Source organism: Euleptes europaea, chromosome 4 (assembly GCF_029931775.1).
Source record: "Euleptes europaea isolate rEulEur1 chromosome 4, rEulEur1.hap1, whole genome shotgun sequence".
Classification (NCBI taxonomy): Eukaryota; Metazoa; Chordata; class Lepidosauria; order Squamata; family Sphaerodactylidae; genus Euleptes; species Euleptes europaea.
The window spans coordinates 28,193,507-28,209,955 of NC_079315.1; the positions used below are offsets into that span (position 1 = coordinate 28,193,507).

Below are 16,449 nucleotides of genomic sequence, written 5' to 3' on the forward strand. Positions count from 1 at the left end.
TAGTGCCCAGAAGATGGCCAAGATGCCCTCCTTCTTATCATCTACCTAAGGTCACAGAATCAGCATTGCTGACAGATGGCCATCAAAAAAGGAGATAAGATTAGTCTGACATGACTTATTCTTGAGAAACCCATGCTGGCTCTTAGTGATCAGATCCATCCTTTCTAAATGCTCAAGGACGGGCTGTTTGATGATTTGTTCGAACACTTTTCCTGGTATAGAAGTCAAGCTGATGGGTCGGTAGTTACCTGGATCCTACTTTTTCCCCTTCTTGAAGATGGGGACAACATTTGCCCGCCTCCAATCTTCTGGCACCTCACCTGTTTGCCAAGACTTTTCAAAAATAATGGACATAGGTTCCGAAATTACATCTGCAAGTTCTGTGAGAACCCTTGGGTGCAATTCATCCGGCCCAGAGGATTTTGTTTCATTTAAAGAAACCAGGTGTTTGTGCATGACCCCAATGCCAATTCTAGGCTGCAAATCTCTTCCCTCATCACATGTTCTGTTTATGCCATGTTGAGCACCACTTCCCTCACAAGAAAAAACTGAGGAAAAGTAGGAATTGAGGAGTTCTGCCCTCTTTTCATCTCCTGTTACAATTTCACTTTCCAGTCCACGCAATGGGCTTATCTTGTCCTTGTTCTTACTCGTACTCTGTACATAGGAAAAGAACCCTTTTTTGTTGCGTTTAGCATCTCTCGCTAGCCTAAGTTCATTCTGAGCTTTAGCTTTCCTAACACTCTCCCTACAAGCACTAGTTATTTGCTTATATTCCTCTTTGATTATAAGGCCCTCCTTACACTTCCTAAATGAGTCTTTTTTATTTCTCAACTCTTTAAAAAGCTGTTTATGGAGCCACCCTGGCCTCTTTAGGCTCCTCCCATTTTTCCTTCTCATAGGAATGGTTTGGGATTGCGCCTTCAGTATTTTATTTTTAAGAAATTCCCACCCTTCTTGAACTCCCGTCTCCTTAAGTATTTCTGACCATGGGATTCTACCTAGCATAAGTTTAAGTTTGTTAAAATTCACTCTTTTGAAGTCCAACCTACATGTCTGACTACGTACAGGTTTTCCTCTCCAAGATTGTAAATTCCAAGAGTATGTGGTCACTACTACCCAGGGTGCCTACTACTTTAACCTCATCGACCAGTTCTTCCCTGTTGGTAAGAATCAAGTCTAAGATAGCAGACCCCCTTGTTTCCCTGAGTGACATCCCACCAAGTTTCAGAAATGCCTATTAGGTCAAAATCCCCTTCCTGTATTAGGGCTTCGAGTTCTTCCTGCTTGTTTCCCATACTCTGCGCATTAGTGTACAGACATCGGAATCCGTGGTTTATGTGCCCCGTGGTTTTCGTTTCTGTGAGTTTATGTTTCCTTGCATACATGCCACTCCCTGAATATCTTTATTGTTCTCGTCTCCAGATATTATCAGCATAAAAGGCTTTAAATTGTTGTCTCGCTCCCCCATAGGATTTAGTTTAAAGCCCTCCTGAATAGGTTTGCAAGGCTCTCACCAAACACATTTTTTCCTACCCTTGTGAAGTGTAAACCATCCCCCGACAGGAGCTTCTTCTCAAAAGCGTAAGCCATGGTCCAGAAATCCAAACCTTTCTTGACAACACCACCTACGCAGCCAGTCATTAATTTGGAGTATTCGTCTTTCCCTTCCTAAGCCACGACCTTCAACAGGCAGAACTGACGAAAACACAACCTGCGCCCCAAATCCTTCACCTTCTCACCCAGAGCCATGTAGTCTCTTTTAATACGTTCTGGGCTGTGCTGGGCAATATCATTTGTTCCCACATGAACAAGTAAGAAAGGGTAATAATCTGTGGGCTTGATGAGTCTTCCTACCCTTTCCGTCACATCCTGGATGCGTGCACCCGGTAAACAGCAGACCTCTTGGGACAACAAGTCAGGTCGGCATACTTTAGACTCTACCCCTCTCAGGAGGGAATCCCCAATTACGAGAACACGCCTCTTCCTAAGTTGTGGGGCGGAAGATCGGGTCCTCTCATGCGCAGGAGCCTGAGGAATTTCTTTCACGCTTTGGGGGGATAGCCCTTGTTCCAGTGGTCCAGAATCAGTATCTATTGGGCGATCCTGGAACCGATTGCTGAGCAAGAGAGGATTAGGATGTGTCCTGATTTTCCTACTCCTGTGGGCCACATTCTTCCATGCATCCTCCTTCTGTGTTGTTTGTACCTCCATTTGTTCAGATTCCTTACTCTCCTGCTCCTGTTGCTCGCTAAAGAGAGCTTCATGAGTTCTGTCCATGAACTCTTCACCTTGCTTTAAAAAATGGAGTGCGGACAAGCGTGCCTCAAGACCCTGTAGAAGAAGAAGAGTTGGTTTTTATATGCCGACTTTCTCTACCTTTTAAGGAGAATCAAACCAGTTTACAATCTTCTTTCCTTCCTCTCCCCACAATGGACAACTTGTGAGGTAGGTGGGGCTAATAGAGTTCAGAGAACTGTGACTAGCCCAAGGTCACCCAGCTGGCTTCATGTGGAGGACTGGGGAAACCAACCCGGTTCACCAGATTACAGTCCGCAGCTCATGTGGAGGAGTGGGGAATCAAACCCTGTTCTCCAGGTTAAAGTCCACCACTCTTAACCACTACACCATGATGGCTCCCCCCCCCCCCGAACACCAAAGCACTAGTGTGAGAGTGTGTCTCCACAGGGATGGCTCACTGTCCCAGAATTCCTGAACAAGGCCAGACATGGCATCTGGATCCAGACATGGTGACCGGAAGAAGGCCTGCATAAACCTTTTCAAATAGTCTACATGCTACTCCACTAGAGGGTTTTCAAACAACCAAAATTTCTGTCAGGTTGTTCCAGGCATGACTTTGTCAGTTACAGCTCACCCTTAACACCTTTTTTGAGTTCAGCCCTGGAACCTGTGGATATAGCATGCCACAGAACATGTGCAAATAACCACAGCATCTCTCACATATATGGGGTCAGAGAGATGTGAGCTTTCCAGCATCACCTTAGAAACATGAGGACTAGAACATAACGAGTCTGTGGTGCTAGTAATACTGGAAGCTCCAGGCAACCCAAAAGATAACATAGCTTCTTTCAACTCACACTGGAAGGAGTCACACGGACAACTGTTCCCGTGTGAACTAGAACTTCCTACCTGACCAGACCAGCAAAAGATGGCTGGGTGCTGCATTACCATTATTACCATTATTATTATAAAAAATAAATTATATTTTTATCCCACCCTCTATCCCGGGCAAGGCCAGACTCGGGGCGGGTAACAACTCAAACATATAAGAGATTGATACATACAAAATAATTAAATCTTAAGAGAGCCAGCATGGTGTAGTGGTTAAGAGCGGTGGTTTGGAGCGGTGGACTCTAACCTGGAGAACCAGGTTTGATTCCCCACTCCTCCACATAAGCGGCAGAAGCTAATCTGGTGAACAGGGTTGGTTTCCCCACTCCTCCACATGAAGCCAGCTGGGTGACCTTGGGCTAGTCACAGTTCTCTTAGAGCTCTCTCCGCCCCACCTACCTCCCAGGGTGTCTGTTGTGGGGAAGGGAAGGTGACTGTAAGCTGGTTTGATTCTTCCTTAAGCGGTAGAGAAAGTCAGCATATAAAAACCAACTCTTCTTCTAAAATCAACAATTCAGCTAAAACAATTTAATACAAAAATGCCAGATGGGACCCTAAATCTTCTATACTTAACTTTAAAACAGACTGCTAGTGCAGTGATATTCAGAGTACTTTCTAGGAACCCTGGTAATGTACTCTGACTGTGGCAGGCACACAGGTGACAGAGTCACATGAGAAGGGTTCTCTAAGGTCAGGAAGCCTGAACTCCACTGGCTGACAGCAACAGAGGCACAAAGGCACTGGTTAATTCAGTATGTGAGTAGCTCGAGTGTAAGGAAAGGAAACAGACTATTTGTTCACACACCTGGTGCACCTCACAGGAAGCCCGTCACAGAATATTGTACCATGTGGAACTGCAGCTTGTGTCAAGGTCTAGGTGCTTCATTACTACAGCCTCCCTGCATGCGGCTGTTAACGGAAACAAATGTGAAAGGTTTCGAGCTGCTGCTCTAGATCCATGTTCACATAGATCTGCATTACCTTTGCTGCAACCAACTTTGTCAGACAGACTTCTGAGACCAACACACCACCTGTGCCCATCCCACACAATGTATTTTGAGAGCAACACCTGGAAAATAGCTGTGCTTCCCTGCTCTAATGGATGCAAAAGCCAGCTTCAGTACTCATGTTATGAAGGACTGCAACCTTAGGAGTTATCTGCTGAAGCCCAGATTTATACTTGAAAGACTTGTGAAGTAATGCACACCTTTAAGATGCCACCGGACTTCGTTTTTATTGTGCATGTTAAGGACAAGAAGAGTTAGGGAGGAAATGGAGATGCATCATGGGTGGGCATTAGGCTATGTCTTCCTTTGCTTACATTTCCAAATGTGTATTATAACTTTCATCATTCTCTTAGACAGTTCAAGCAATGATCCGAGCAAGTCATGGATCTACCCAAGTATAAGAAGGTGATCAAGTCTTAAACTACTGTCCCATATCTATTTTCTAAGCATGAGATGGGTAGCAGCAAACTACAATTTGGCAGACCAAACTAGACAGACAAGCCATTCTCAGTTGGTTACAGTACTGAAAGTTGCTAATGAGGATTATTATGGCGGCCATTCATCTTTCCCATGCCTTTAACTTACTAGGGCTGAAAGATGCTCCAGGATACAGGCAAGTGAGGCTTTGGAAACAAAGAAAGAGATCAAGGAAAGAGAAAAAGATACTTCCTACTGCCAACCCCCTGAACGTTTCAGTACAAACATAAGCATCCATCACTAATTCTAACTGGGTAGTGAATGCCAAACGCTCTTGCCTTCACAACCAAGATGAACCAGGTGCTGGCACTGATCCTTAGACAGCTTCACCACACTCATCAGCAGTGCAACACCACCTTAAGATGCCACAGTAAACCTGCCAGCTAACAGAACTCTGCACATGCTCACTCACCACATACACATTTAACAAGCTTTCTGCTTCACCCCAGCCCAGAATATCCCATTACACGTGTGAACAGTCCTTAGAATCTAGCTTTATGGGGCACCATCCGAGCACAGGAGACTTCGACAGAGCAAAACAAAACAAATGGATCCTGCCCCAAGAAATGAACTGCCTAAATTGGGGAGAGAGCAGGAGACAAAGGGGAGGGGGGGAGAGAAGGAGCCAGTAATAACAACCGCACATTTTCTCAACTCTTTCCCACAGCCCAAATGATGCTCTTTCAATCCATCGTCGATGCACTTTGAAGGTGGATTTTACTGTGTGAACTGGCCAAATCCATTCACAAACGACTGTTAAGGTGCACTGAAAGGGGATTGAAAGTGCATTATTTGGGCTGAGTGTGAAAGTGCCCCATTGAAGGATGGGGAAGAGATTGTGCAAGGGGCTAGCCAGCCGTAGCAAAACAATGGCCCCGTTGTTACGAACGGGGGGGGGGTCCCTTTCACAACCACTCGAAGTTGGCACGATCCAAAGTCCAGGCAGGCGCAGCGAAGAACAGATTGGGGGGGGGGGTGCAAAAACCCACCAGAAGCAACTCCGAAGCAACCCAGCTCGCCCCCGCCCCCCTGCCCTGCGGTGGCGGACTACCTTGTCAGCGACGCTGCGCGGCAGCTGGAAGTCCGGGCTGGGCGTGAGCTCGCCGCCCGCCTCCTCGCTGCTGGAGGCGGCCAGCGGGTGCGGCATATCCCGCAGGGACTTGGGGCCGGAGGAAGGCAGCGCCTTGGGAGTCCCCGCCCCGCCGCCTCCGGCTGCAGACATGGTGGAGGCGGAGCAGCCGGGGGGGGGAGCAGCCTCCGAGGAGGGGGGAGCAGCCTCCGAGGAGCCAAAGGCCGCGGGGTCGGGTCTCCTGCCTGCAGCCGCCGCCCTGGGCGCTCAAGAAGCGGCGGCTGCAGCTCTGCAAAGCCTCGGCTGCTCCTTCCCGACGCCACCTGCCAGCCAGCCAGCCAGCCAGCCCCCCCTCTCTCTCTCTCTCTCTCTCTCTCTCTCTCTCCCCTGCCCAGAGGCAGCCCGGGAGAGGCACGGAGGATACAACGTAGCGCAATTTCACCCGGAGAGACTACAGCGCCCAGGCCCCGCCCCCCTCTTGCTCACCGCCGGCAGCCATAGGCCGAGGAGACCCGCCGCGGCGCCGCCTCCTCCTCGCTCATTGGGCCCCTGCCTCGCGAGGGGCCGCCTCCGCCCTCCTCCTCTCTCTCCTCTGTCCCTTTCATTCATCCTTAGGACTAGGGGCCGTCGCTCTTTTTCTTGAACCTGTGTGTGTGTTCAGTGCCGTCAAGTCGCTTCCGACTCATGGCGACCCTAGGAATCAACGTTTTCCCAAAACGTCCTGTCTTTGACAGCCTTGCTCAGGTCTTGCAAATTGAGGGCTCTGGCTTCCTTTGTAGCCGTGGTTCCCAACCTTTTTTTGACCAGGGACCACTAGGACTTTTTTGTTCGGTGCCGGGACCCCAAGGTTCAAAATAAAAATTCCGAGAATTTGAAAATAAACTTTAATCGTAACTGTTAGTTAAACATTAAGCTTAGAATAATATTTGCATATGTTTTTATAATAGAGAACTTTTAATTGAAAATATTAATTTATTATGGGTTTATAACTTTGTTTCGCGGACCTTAATTTAGTTCTCGCGGACCCCTGGTTGGGAACCAGTGCTTTATAGAGTCAACCCATGTCTTGTTGGGTCTTCTTCTTTTCCTGCTGCCCTCAACTTATCCTGCCCTCCGCTTTTCCCAGCATGACTGTCTTTTCTAGTGACTCTTGCCTTCTCATAATGTGACCAAAATACGATAGCTTTAGTCATTTTAGCTTCTTGAACCTAGCTTCTTATAACCTTCCCTGGAGGTTTTTAAGCAGAGGCTCGATGGCCATCTGTCAGCAATGCTGATTCTATGACCTTAGGCTAATCATGAGAGGGAGGGCAGGAAGGGTTGTTTGGGTCTGGGGCCCAGTCTACCACGAAGTTAGATCCTTAAAGACTAACAAAAATATTTTCTGGTAGGGTATGAGCTTTCGTGAGCCACAGCTCACTTCTTCAGATACCTTCAGATACGAAGTTAGATCAAAGCTTATTTCCCCCCTACTTGGCAAATTCCCTGATGAGTCAGTTGAGCTTTTGGCAAAGAAGCTGCTATTAGGAGAAGACCCTCAGCTTACGCTCCAAACTGCCAAGTTCTGCGCTGTTGCTATTAGAATATTTTACAATTTTATCAATTTTAATGTGATAATTTAAACCAGGGGTTGCTTTTATTGACCTTACACCTTTATATGTACGGGCAGTATGTGATTCTGCGGTGCAAAACTATTGTGTCTGGAAATTTTGATGTGTTGGCACGTGATTGGTCAGTCAACTGTATTAATAAACTTGACTTGACTGGGTCTCAGGGCCCTTTCTTGCATGTCCAGGGTAGTGCCGACCGCCACTTTGGGGTCAGGAAGCAATTTCTCCTCCAGGCCAGATTGGCCAGGGATCCTGGAGAGGTTTTTTGGGCATCTTCTAGGCATGGAGTAGGGGTCACTGGGGGTGTGGGGGAGGGAAGTAGTTTTGAATTTCCTGTATTGAGCTGGGGGTTGGTCTCGATTACCCTGGTGGGGTAACTATGATTCCATAACTCTCTCACTCAGCATTATTTATCATGGGCAGACCCTGTTTTCTTTTGTTATGTTGTTAGTCTGTATGTAGTAGAATTACTAGGGCTTTTGGCATGCTTTGTTGCATTCACGTACTTTCATGTGGTGCATACGTGTTTGTGTGAATGTCTGGACGGGTGTTTGTTCCAATTGTGGAAGCAAAACCTTGAAAAATCCAGAGTCAGGACTGCCTGTACTGAATGCCTGGGTGTGGGAGAATGACTCAGTTTATACAACCTATGCATTGAATGCAGGTACATTGATTGTCTAACAGGAACTACTACTATGAGGTTTCATCCTCTATTGTAAGGTTTCATCATCCTTCCCCTCCCAGGTCTCTTGGGGCATGTCAATTCCTTGTTGGTGCTGTTATTTAGGGTTGCCAGCTCGGGGCAGGGAAATATCTGGAGATTTTGGAGGTGGAGCCTGAGGATGGCAGGGTTTGGGGAGGGAGTTCAGTGGGGTATAATGTCATAGAGTTCACCTTCCAAAGTGGCTATTTTCTCCAGGGGAACTGATCTCTGTTGCCTGGAGATCAGTTGTAATAGAGGATCTCTCCAGCCGCTACAAAGAGGCTGGCAACCCTTGCTGTAATTGTTTGCATGTATAAATGGCCTATTTGTTTATTTAGATATTTATACCCCCTTGTTCACCCCAGTGTGGACCCAAATTGGCTTGCAACATAAATTCTCCCCTCAATCATTTTATCATCACAACAATCTTTGGAGGTAGGTTAGGCTGAAAAAGTATGACTGGCCCCAAGGTCACCCAGCAAGCATCCACAACAGGAGTGTAAAAAGAGCCAATTTTGAATTTGGGACCTCTCCAGTAGCAGCTGTAGAAAGAAAATGTGGTTCATCAAGATTAGAAGTGATCCCTCATGTAACCATTTGTAAAGAACTGCTGATATTGTTGCTATACGTAACTTAGAATGTAGCATGTAAATTCTTGGCACTGTGTATGTGTGTGTGTGTATGTGTGTATTCAGGTGATTGGACTAGTTTGGACAATGCAATTTCTCATCCAGTAGTGTGTAAAAAAAATGGATCAGAGCAGATGCATGCTACCAAATTTATCCAGTAATGATAAAGACACGTTCCCACAGTTTGTAGGAGTTCATGGTAAGCTAGCATCCACAGCTACAATTGTGACTCTGCACCTTTTCTAACAACTACAGTAATGAAAATGGCTGTTGGTTCATCATAAGCTAACAACTGACTTTCACTAGACTTAAAAATGATATAACTCTGCTTAGAACTGCACTGTATTTATTTATTTAGGATATTTCTATATTGCTTCTTCAGAATCCTTCTCGAGGCAGCTTAAGAGTTAAAACAGCATAACAATATAAAAGAAGCCATTAAAAGTATACCTTCTAGAATGATCATTCTAACTTTCCTTAATGTGGCACAGGTTAACTATCCCTTATCCGAACATCTGATATCCAGACTGATCCAAAAACTGGACATTTTGAGCCGGCATGCATGCATTACTCACTGGCCCTCAGCAGCGCCATTGATGGTTCAATGTACACAAAATTATTTTAATTTTTTTAAAAAATTACGTTCAGGCTACATGTATAAAACATAAATGAATTTCATGTTCAGACTTAGGTCCCATCCCCAAGATTATCTCATTATGTTTATGCAGACATTCCAAAATACAGAAAGATCCAAAATACAGACCACTTCTGGTCCCAGACAGTCCGGATAAGGGATATTCAACCTGTAGTATACCCAGATATGCTCTTACATGGAAGCCCTGTTCACATTGAACACAAGCTCAATCCATGTACAGTGTACACCTGATTTTTCTTTATTCATAAACTGTGATTCACATGTTACATTCAGCACATGTACAGCTGAATGTGTGATTGAAACCACGTTTATCCAGGTACTGGTCCCCAGTTCCATTTGTAAAGGGAATGCATGTTGGGGCTTTTTTCTTACAAACAAGTGTATGTGTGTTCACTATAACTTGTGATCAGGGCTAGAGAAATCCAGCAGGGTAAACACCTATTCCTGGTTTTTTGAAAGCTCTATATAAAGAAAAAAATTATATTCCATAACCATTTGCACCATTGACGTTGCCATTTGTTTATCAAGGACATGTTTTGATTCAGCCTAGAAGACCATCTCCATTTGCAGCTGTGAGATTGCAGGTTCAAATCCCCTTGTGTCCAAGAGATAATCTAGGGTGTTTATTTCTGAAAACTTTTGCTCAGGAAACTGTGGCTCAATGGCTGAGATGTGCAGACCTGTCTGCTTGGTGACTATTTGATTGTAGCTTCTCTGTTAAGGATCTATGGGGAGGGCCATAGCTCACTATCAGACAGTGGCGTAGCGTGGGGGGTGCAGGGGGGGCCGGCCGCACCGGGCGCAACATCTGGGGGGGGCGCGCTCGCACTCGCAGCTCTCTGCCCCTGCCTGGCTCACTCACTCACTCTCTCTCACTGCAGTGCTGGCTGTGCGAATCCGATCCGAGCCGCCGGGTCGCCGCCCACTGTGGAGGGGGGGGTGCGTGCCAGGTGTGCGGTGCGGTGCGGAGAGAGAGCGAGGGACTATCTGGGGGAGGGACAGTGCAGCAGCCGCCCAGCGCAGCGCTGAGCGCGGGAGAGAACCAGCATGCAATTGGCTGAGCTGCCGAGCAGGAGGCGGGAGGACTCGAGGAGACGCGGGGAACTGAGTAGAAGCCGCCACTGCAGGTAAGTTTGGTTGGTTCAACAGTGACGAGACAGATTTCAATCCATATGTAGCTGCTCCAGCTCAACATAAGTTGATGTAAGCCAGTGGGTCTAGCAACCTTTAATTTATTTATTTATTTTGCTGAAAGAGTAAGGCAATAGGCATGAAGGTGAATAAACATTATGTTAAGAGTAAAGAAATGGTTATACAATGAAGGGGTGCTAAAAGTGCAGAAAGGCAAGAAAGTGATTTTCTTTTTCTTTTTTTAGAATTTTAGCAGAATACTACACCTATATCATGCCATACAAAAAAGAATCTGGTGCACAAGGCAGGAAAAGGAGAAAAATAGAGACAGAGCAACAAGCTAAGTTAGCTGGAAGCTTTCACCGGTTTTTGGTGAGTACTGCTGAAATTACAGCAGGACCATCAGCAGCACAACAGGAGACTCATAATCCTGATCCTGTGTCGGTGGACATTCCTGTTCCTGCATTAGAAGCAGAGACAGTTTCATCTAAGGATGTTTATACTCAGCCAAATCTGCCAGAAAATATTGACCAAAAAGTTTATACTGATATTGGCTATTGGCCTGAAACCATGGATGAAACCTTGAAAACTGAACTTGTCAGGCGAAGGACAGAGGAACTGCAGAATAAGGATGCATGGTTTCCAAGAGACAGTAATGGCAGGTCATTTTCCAAGGATTGGTTCTACATACATTTGGAGAATGGTGAGACTATGTTAAGGACATGGTTGGTGTTTTCTCCTGTAAACAATGCTGCATATTGCTTTCCTTGCATGCTTTTTCAGAAGGCTAAAGGGAAAAGTTCATTTGGAAAGTCAGGTGGATTTAATGCATGGAGAAAGTTAAGCCCTAGATTACTAGAGCATGAGCGCAGTTCATATCACTTGAGTGCATTTACAATGTGGAAAGAATTAGAAATGCGGCTGCATAAACAGGAGACTATTGATGCTGCTGCCCAGCTTGCACAACAGAGATCATTTGAAAAATGGAAGGCAATCTTAGTCAGAATACTTGATTGTGTTCTGTATCTAGCCAGGCAAACCTTACCCTTACGTGGTCACTCTGAAGATTTAAATACAGATGGTAACTGTGGAAATTTCTTAGAAACTTTCAAGTTACTCGCCAAATATGACCCAGTTGCCAAACAACATCTTCACAGAGTACAATGCACAGATGGTTACATTGTGTCCTATCTCTCTCCACAGAGCCAGAATGAGTTTATTAGCCTGCTCGGCGATCACATTCGAACAGTCATCTTTCAAAATATCATAAAGGCCAAGTATTTTGCTATAATGTTTGATAGCACTCCTGATATTTCACACACTGACCAAATGTCCCAAGTGATTCGATATGTGCATATTGAAGATTCAGGAGTCCATGTGACAGAGTCTTTCATTGACTTTATTCAGTTATATGGGAAATCAGCTGATGTCATTACAAAACAAATTTGTGACAAGTTGCAAGCTGATGGCCTTAAACTAGAGCATTGCTACAGCCAGGGATACGACAATGCTGCGACTATAGCTGGACACATTAGTGGTGTACAAAAACGTATTTTGGATATGAATCCCAAAGCAATGTTTGTGCCATGTAACAATCACTCGCTCAATCTTGCTGGGATGCATGCAGTTGGTGTTGGGACAAAGGCTGTTACTTTCTTTGGCACTGTGGAAAAGGTGTATGCATTTTTCTCAAGCTCCACCCACAGGTGGGATATCCTTAAGAAACATGTACCGATTCGTGTAAAGCAATCGTGTAACACAAGATGGAGTTCAAAGCATGAAGCTGTATGCGTACTTGCTGAACACACTGAGAAAATAATAGACGCTTTGGAAGCGTTGAGAGATGGGCCGGAAGAAACCTCTGAAACCAGGGGTGATGCAGGAAGTCTTTTAGTTTGCATAATGACATATGTTTTTTTCTCTTTCTTGCATTTTTGGAACCCAGTACTAACCGAAGTAAATGATACTCAGATCTACCTGCAGCAAGAAGGACTTGCGCTTGATCAATGCGTGCAAAAGTTAAAAGCATTGGCTTTATTTTGTCATGAAAAACGTGATAGTCTAGTGTCAAAGGCAACTGAGAAAGCTCTGCAGGTATGCAAAACCTATCGCATACCTACAGAGAGAAGAGTTGGAAGACGCAAGAAGATGGATGGTGAGAACAGTTGCGATGCTGGCTTGACCTTAATACAGGAAACAAGCAGAGAACAACTGGAAGCAATTGATCAGCTCCAGGCAGAAATTAAAAAACGTACTACGCAGATGAATACGCTTCACCAGAGATTTGCTTTTTTGCAAATCCAAACATTGTTGGATACTGAAAAAGATGATTTTATTAAGAAACAAATTCAGCACACGAGTGCTCAGTACACAGAATTGAATGCTGCATCTATGCTCACCGAAATAACTCGACTTCGGCACCACATTATCTTGTATAAGGAGGTCAATCCTGATGAGCAGGTTGCAAACTGGTCAGCTTTAGATTTGCTTCGCTGGGTGTATAAGTGGAAGCTGCAAGAAAGTTTAACTAACTTTGTTGTCACATTAAGAATCTTTCTTACTATCACTGTTTCTACAGCGAGTTGTGAAAGAAGTTTCTCAAAACTTAAACTAATTAAAACATATCAGAGATCTACAATGAGCCAAGAAAGACTGAGTAATCTAGCAATACTGTCCATTGAGAGAGACTTTAATGTAGATTTCAATTCCGTTGTTGAAAAATTTGCGCTAATTAAAAGCAGGCGAATTTAAATTAATCTGTATATACAGATTGATATCTTGCACTTCTATTAAAGAATTACAATTAGAGGTACAGGATTGAGGAAGTTGGCTCCATCTAGCCCAGTCTTGGATCATCTCCAGGGTATGGTTCCATTTTGATGTTTAGTTTTTGTTCTTGATATTTGTTGTCGTTTACGATGGTTGTGAGACGACATATAATAGCATGGCCCATGCTAGGTTACTACATTTGTAGATTTGTATTCATAGACCTGCTGAAAATGTGGAGAATGTGTAATGAATGTTCGCACTCAATAAAGTGTTTGAAAATAAACTTGTATTTAGATGCATTTTACTTTAATTACATCAGTATTTTCATAACAAACAATACATGTGCTTAGGGGGTAAGGGTTTCTTTAACTAATCTAGTGGAAGAGACTCGAGTGCTAAAATCCACGGGTTAGGGGGCGCAAATTACTTGCCTTGCCCCGGGTGCTGACAACCCACGCTACGCCACTGCTATCAGATCACATGCTTTGTATTCCGAAAGCCCCTATTTCCATCCCTGGTGTCTTCAATTCAAATGACCTCAGATGGCGAGGCTAAAGTCCCCTGTTTAGGGCTTTCTAGAGATGTAGCCAGCAGAGTTAGATGGACTAAGGCTCAGCATGAAACAAGTTCCTGGGTTCACAGATCCTGGCTGAACTAAATCCATTCAGCACTGACCAGAAGTGACCACTATTTGTCCTTAAAATAAACCAGAACACCTCAGAATCCCCTTTAAAAATAGCAGTCAAAATCACCCTGACATGCTTCCTATTCCACGATGTGGAGATGTCTACAGTAATACTTAAAGTAGAAGCTGGATACGCAGCTATTTAAAAAAATTAAGCAGTGTAATGCAGTTGAGTAGATGGGTAAATATAACCACAGGGATCCTTGCTGGGATGCAGAAGCTCCTCTTCACTCAATTGGGAGGTTTTTCTCAGCAAATCATTCCAAACCAGCTCCCTTCTTTCACAAGCAGCAATTCAATTCCTTGGTCATTGCAGTTGCAACATTATTTCTTTAAAAAGTGCATGCACACACAGTCACTTTCACCATGAATGAATTTAGTGGGCAAAAATGAGTAACGCACCGTGTTTTTGTAAGTACCAGTGTCAGCAGCTCAATCTCTTCCTATCTGCTGACACAATGCAGGAGTCATAATTTCCTTCAGCACACGGTGAAAGTTCCTCATCCATTAACTGTGATTTATTGCTCACTGTAAATGGAGTATATTCAGCGCAGTGGTGATGATCTCTGCTTCTCTTTCACTCTCTCTGTCTTTGTTTTTTTGCTTGCTAATCTTTCCTGGCTTTCATTTGCCTCAAATCATCCCCACTGGGTTAGGCTCTGATACCCCTAACCTTTATATTTATATTTGACACTTAACAGCATTAGAAAAAGAGATTCAGAATTCTTGGTTCCCAAAACTGAGACAATGAGATATATATTCTGGACAGTGCAGATGGGGGGACTGAAAAAAAGGCTTTGGAATGATAATTATACATCTTCCATTAGACAGTCCGTTGGAGAAGTGCCAGTATTTTAACTGTCCTACCAGTAAAATTGTACTCTAGCAAGTACTGGGATCTGAAAATCCATATGCTCAACATTTCACCAGACTCTAGATGTGGTGTCATTATAGTGTCATTCTAGTTCCATCCCTGGCCTCCTGGCTTCCCCCCAATGGTTTCCATCCTGGCATTGGTGCTGCTGACCCCAGTACCAGATTCTGCCCTAGATTTAGCCCTGAACTAAAGGGTGTCTATCCCTAGCATCCCATAAACAGACATGCTCAGGCAGGTGAACCTAAGCAATGCTAATTTATTGGGATCAAAAAGACAGATTTAAGAAGTTGACCTCCTCTCACGCAGGAGAGGGTGTTAATAGAGTCGATGCAGATGGGTTACAGTATAAAAGCATTCAAGGCAAAAAAGCAATACAAAGTGAAACCACAGAGATAACAGTTCTCATAAAGTCAAAGACATAACACGGAGACAGGATAAACAGGATTCACAGCATGAGAACAAAACCTTGACCAGCAGCCAGAACCTGGCCTTGACAGGAAGCCAGCCTCTGGCCTGCAACTGCCAAACCCCCAACTTCAGAAAAAGTAAAAGCCTGACACCAATGCTCTGCCAGTCCGGTCTTTTCCCCTAGTCCTATTCAAGGGGCCAGTAATTTTGAGATCAACAGCTGGCAATTGTACATGGCCGAGAATCCAGACTTACAAGAACTGTAATTAGCATGCCAGCACTGAGAAGGTAGAATGTGACCCACAGTCCCAGTTGGATGTGGTTCAGGCAGACTTCAAGTTCCATTGCGGTCATGGACGGACAGTGGGCCTTTGGCAAGTCATTCTCCTTCAGCCTCACTAAGCAATCTGAGAAGTGGAAATAAGACTTCCTAATTCATAGGGCGCCCTGACATGGATGACCCAGGCTGGCCTGATCTCATCAGATCTCAGAAACTAAGCAGCGTTGGCCCTGGTTAGTACTTGGATGGGAGACTACCAAGGAACACCAGGGTCATTATGCAGACCAAGGCAGTGGCAAACCACGACTGTTAGTCTCTTGCCTTGAAAACGCTACTGGGTTGCCATAAGTCAGCTGCAACTTGACGGCACTTTACACACAATTCCTATGGCTAGTGTGAGAGGTCAATAGACTTACAGAGCAATCCTGAAGGGGAGTAGTTAGTCCAGCATCAAAGTGATCATCACATGGATCACTGTGGCTAGGGTGGGGCAGGAGAGGTAAGGCACCAGCTATCTGGCCTGGTGGGGTTGGAAGAAGGACACTTTGACCACAGCTGTGACCTGAGCTTCTATCGATAAGGAGACATTAAGGATCACACCCAGACTCTTGACGGCAGGTGCAGATGTTAGTTGCACGCTGTCAAGAGCCAGTAGCTGGCAACCCAGAGCCGCTCTGTCTGAGCCAAAAGACCTCCATCTTCAATGGATTTAGTTTCAACTGGCTTTTCCTCAACCATCCAGTCACAGCATCCAAGCACCTGGCCAGTGTGACCGCGTCAGAGTCCGGATGAGTGTCATCAGCATACTGATGACAACCCACCCCAAAATTCATGACAAGCTGGGCAAGGGGGAACTTATAGATGTTAAATAACTTGGGGGAGAGGATTGCATTGTGCAGCACCCCACACACCAAAGGGTGCCGCTGCAATACTTCCTCCCCAAGCACCACCCTCTGTCCCCGACCCTGGAGAAAAGAGTACAATCACTGTAGGGCTATGCCCCGAATCCCAATGTCA

General features: G+C 45.1%; 1 protein-coding gene across 1 annotated transcript in view; it reads right to left on the minus strand.

The window, feature by feature from the left end:
- Positions 1–5,853, minus strand: part of SNX30 (sorting nexin family member 30) — a 38,354-nt gene extending 32,501 nt beyond the window's left edge. Inside the window, exon 1 of the mRNA XM_056848220.1 lies at positions 5,668–5,853. Within this exon, the coding sequence (XP_056704198.1) occupies positions 5,668–5,838 (171 nt within the window). The 5' untranslated portion in view covers positions 5,839–5,853. The remainder of the gene's footprint in view (positions 1–5,667) is intronic.
- Positions 5,854–16,449: the final 10,596 nt, after the last annotated feature.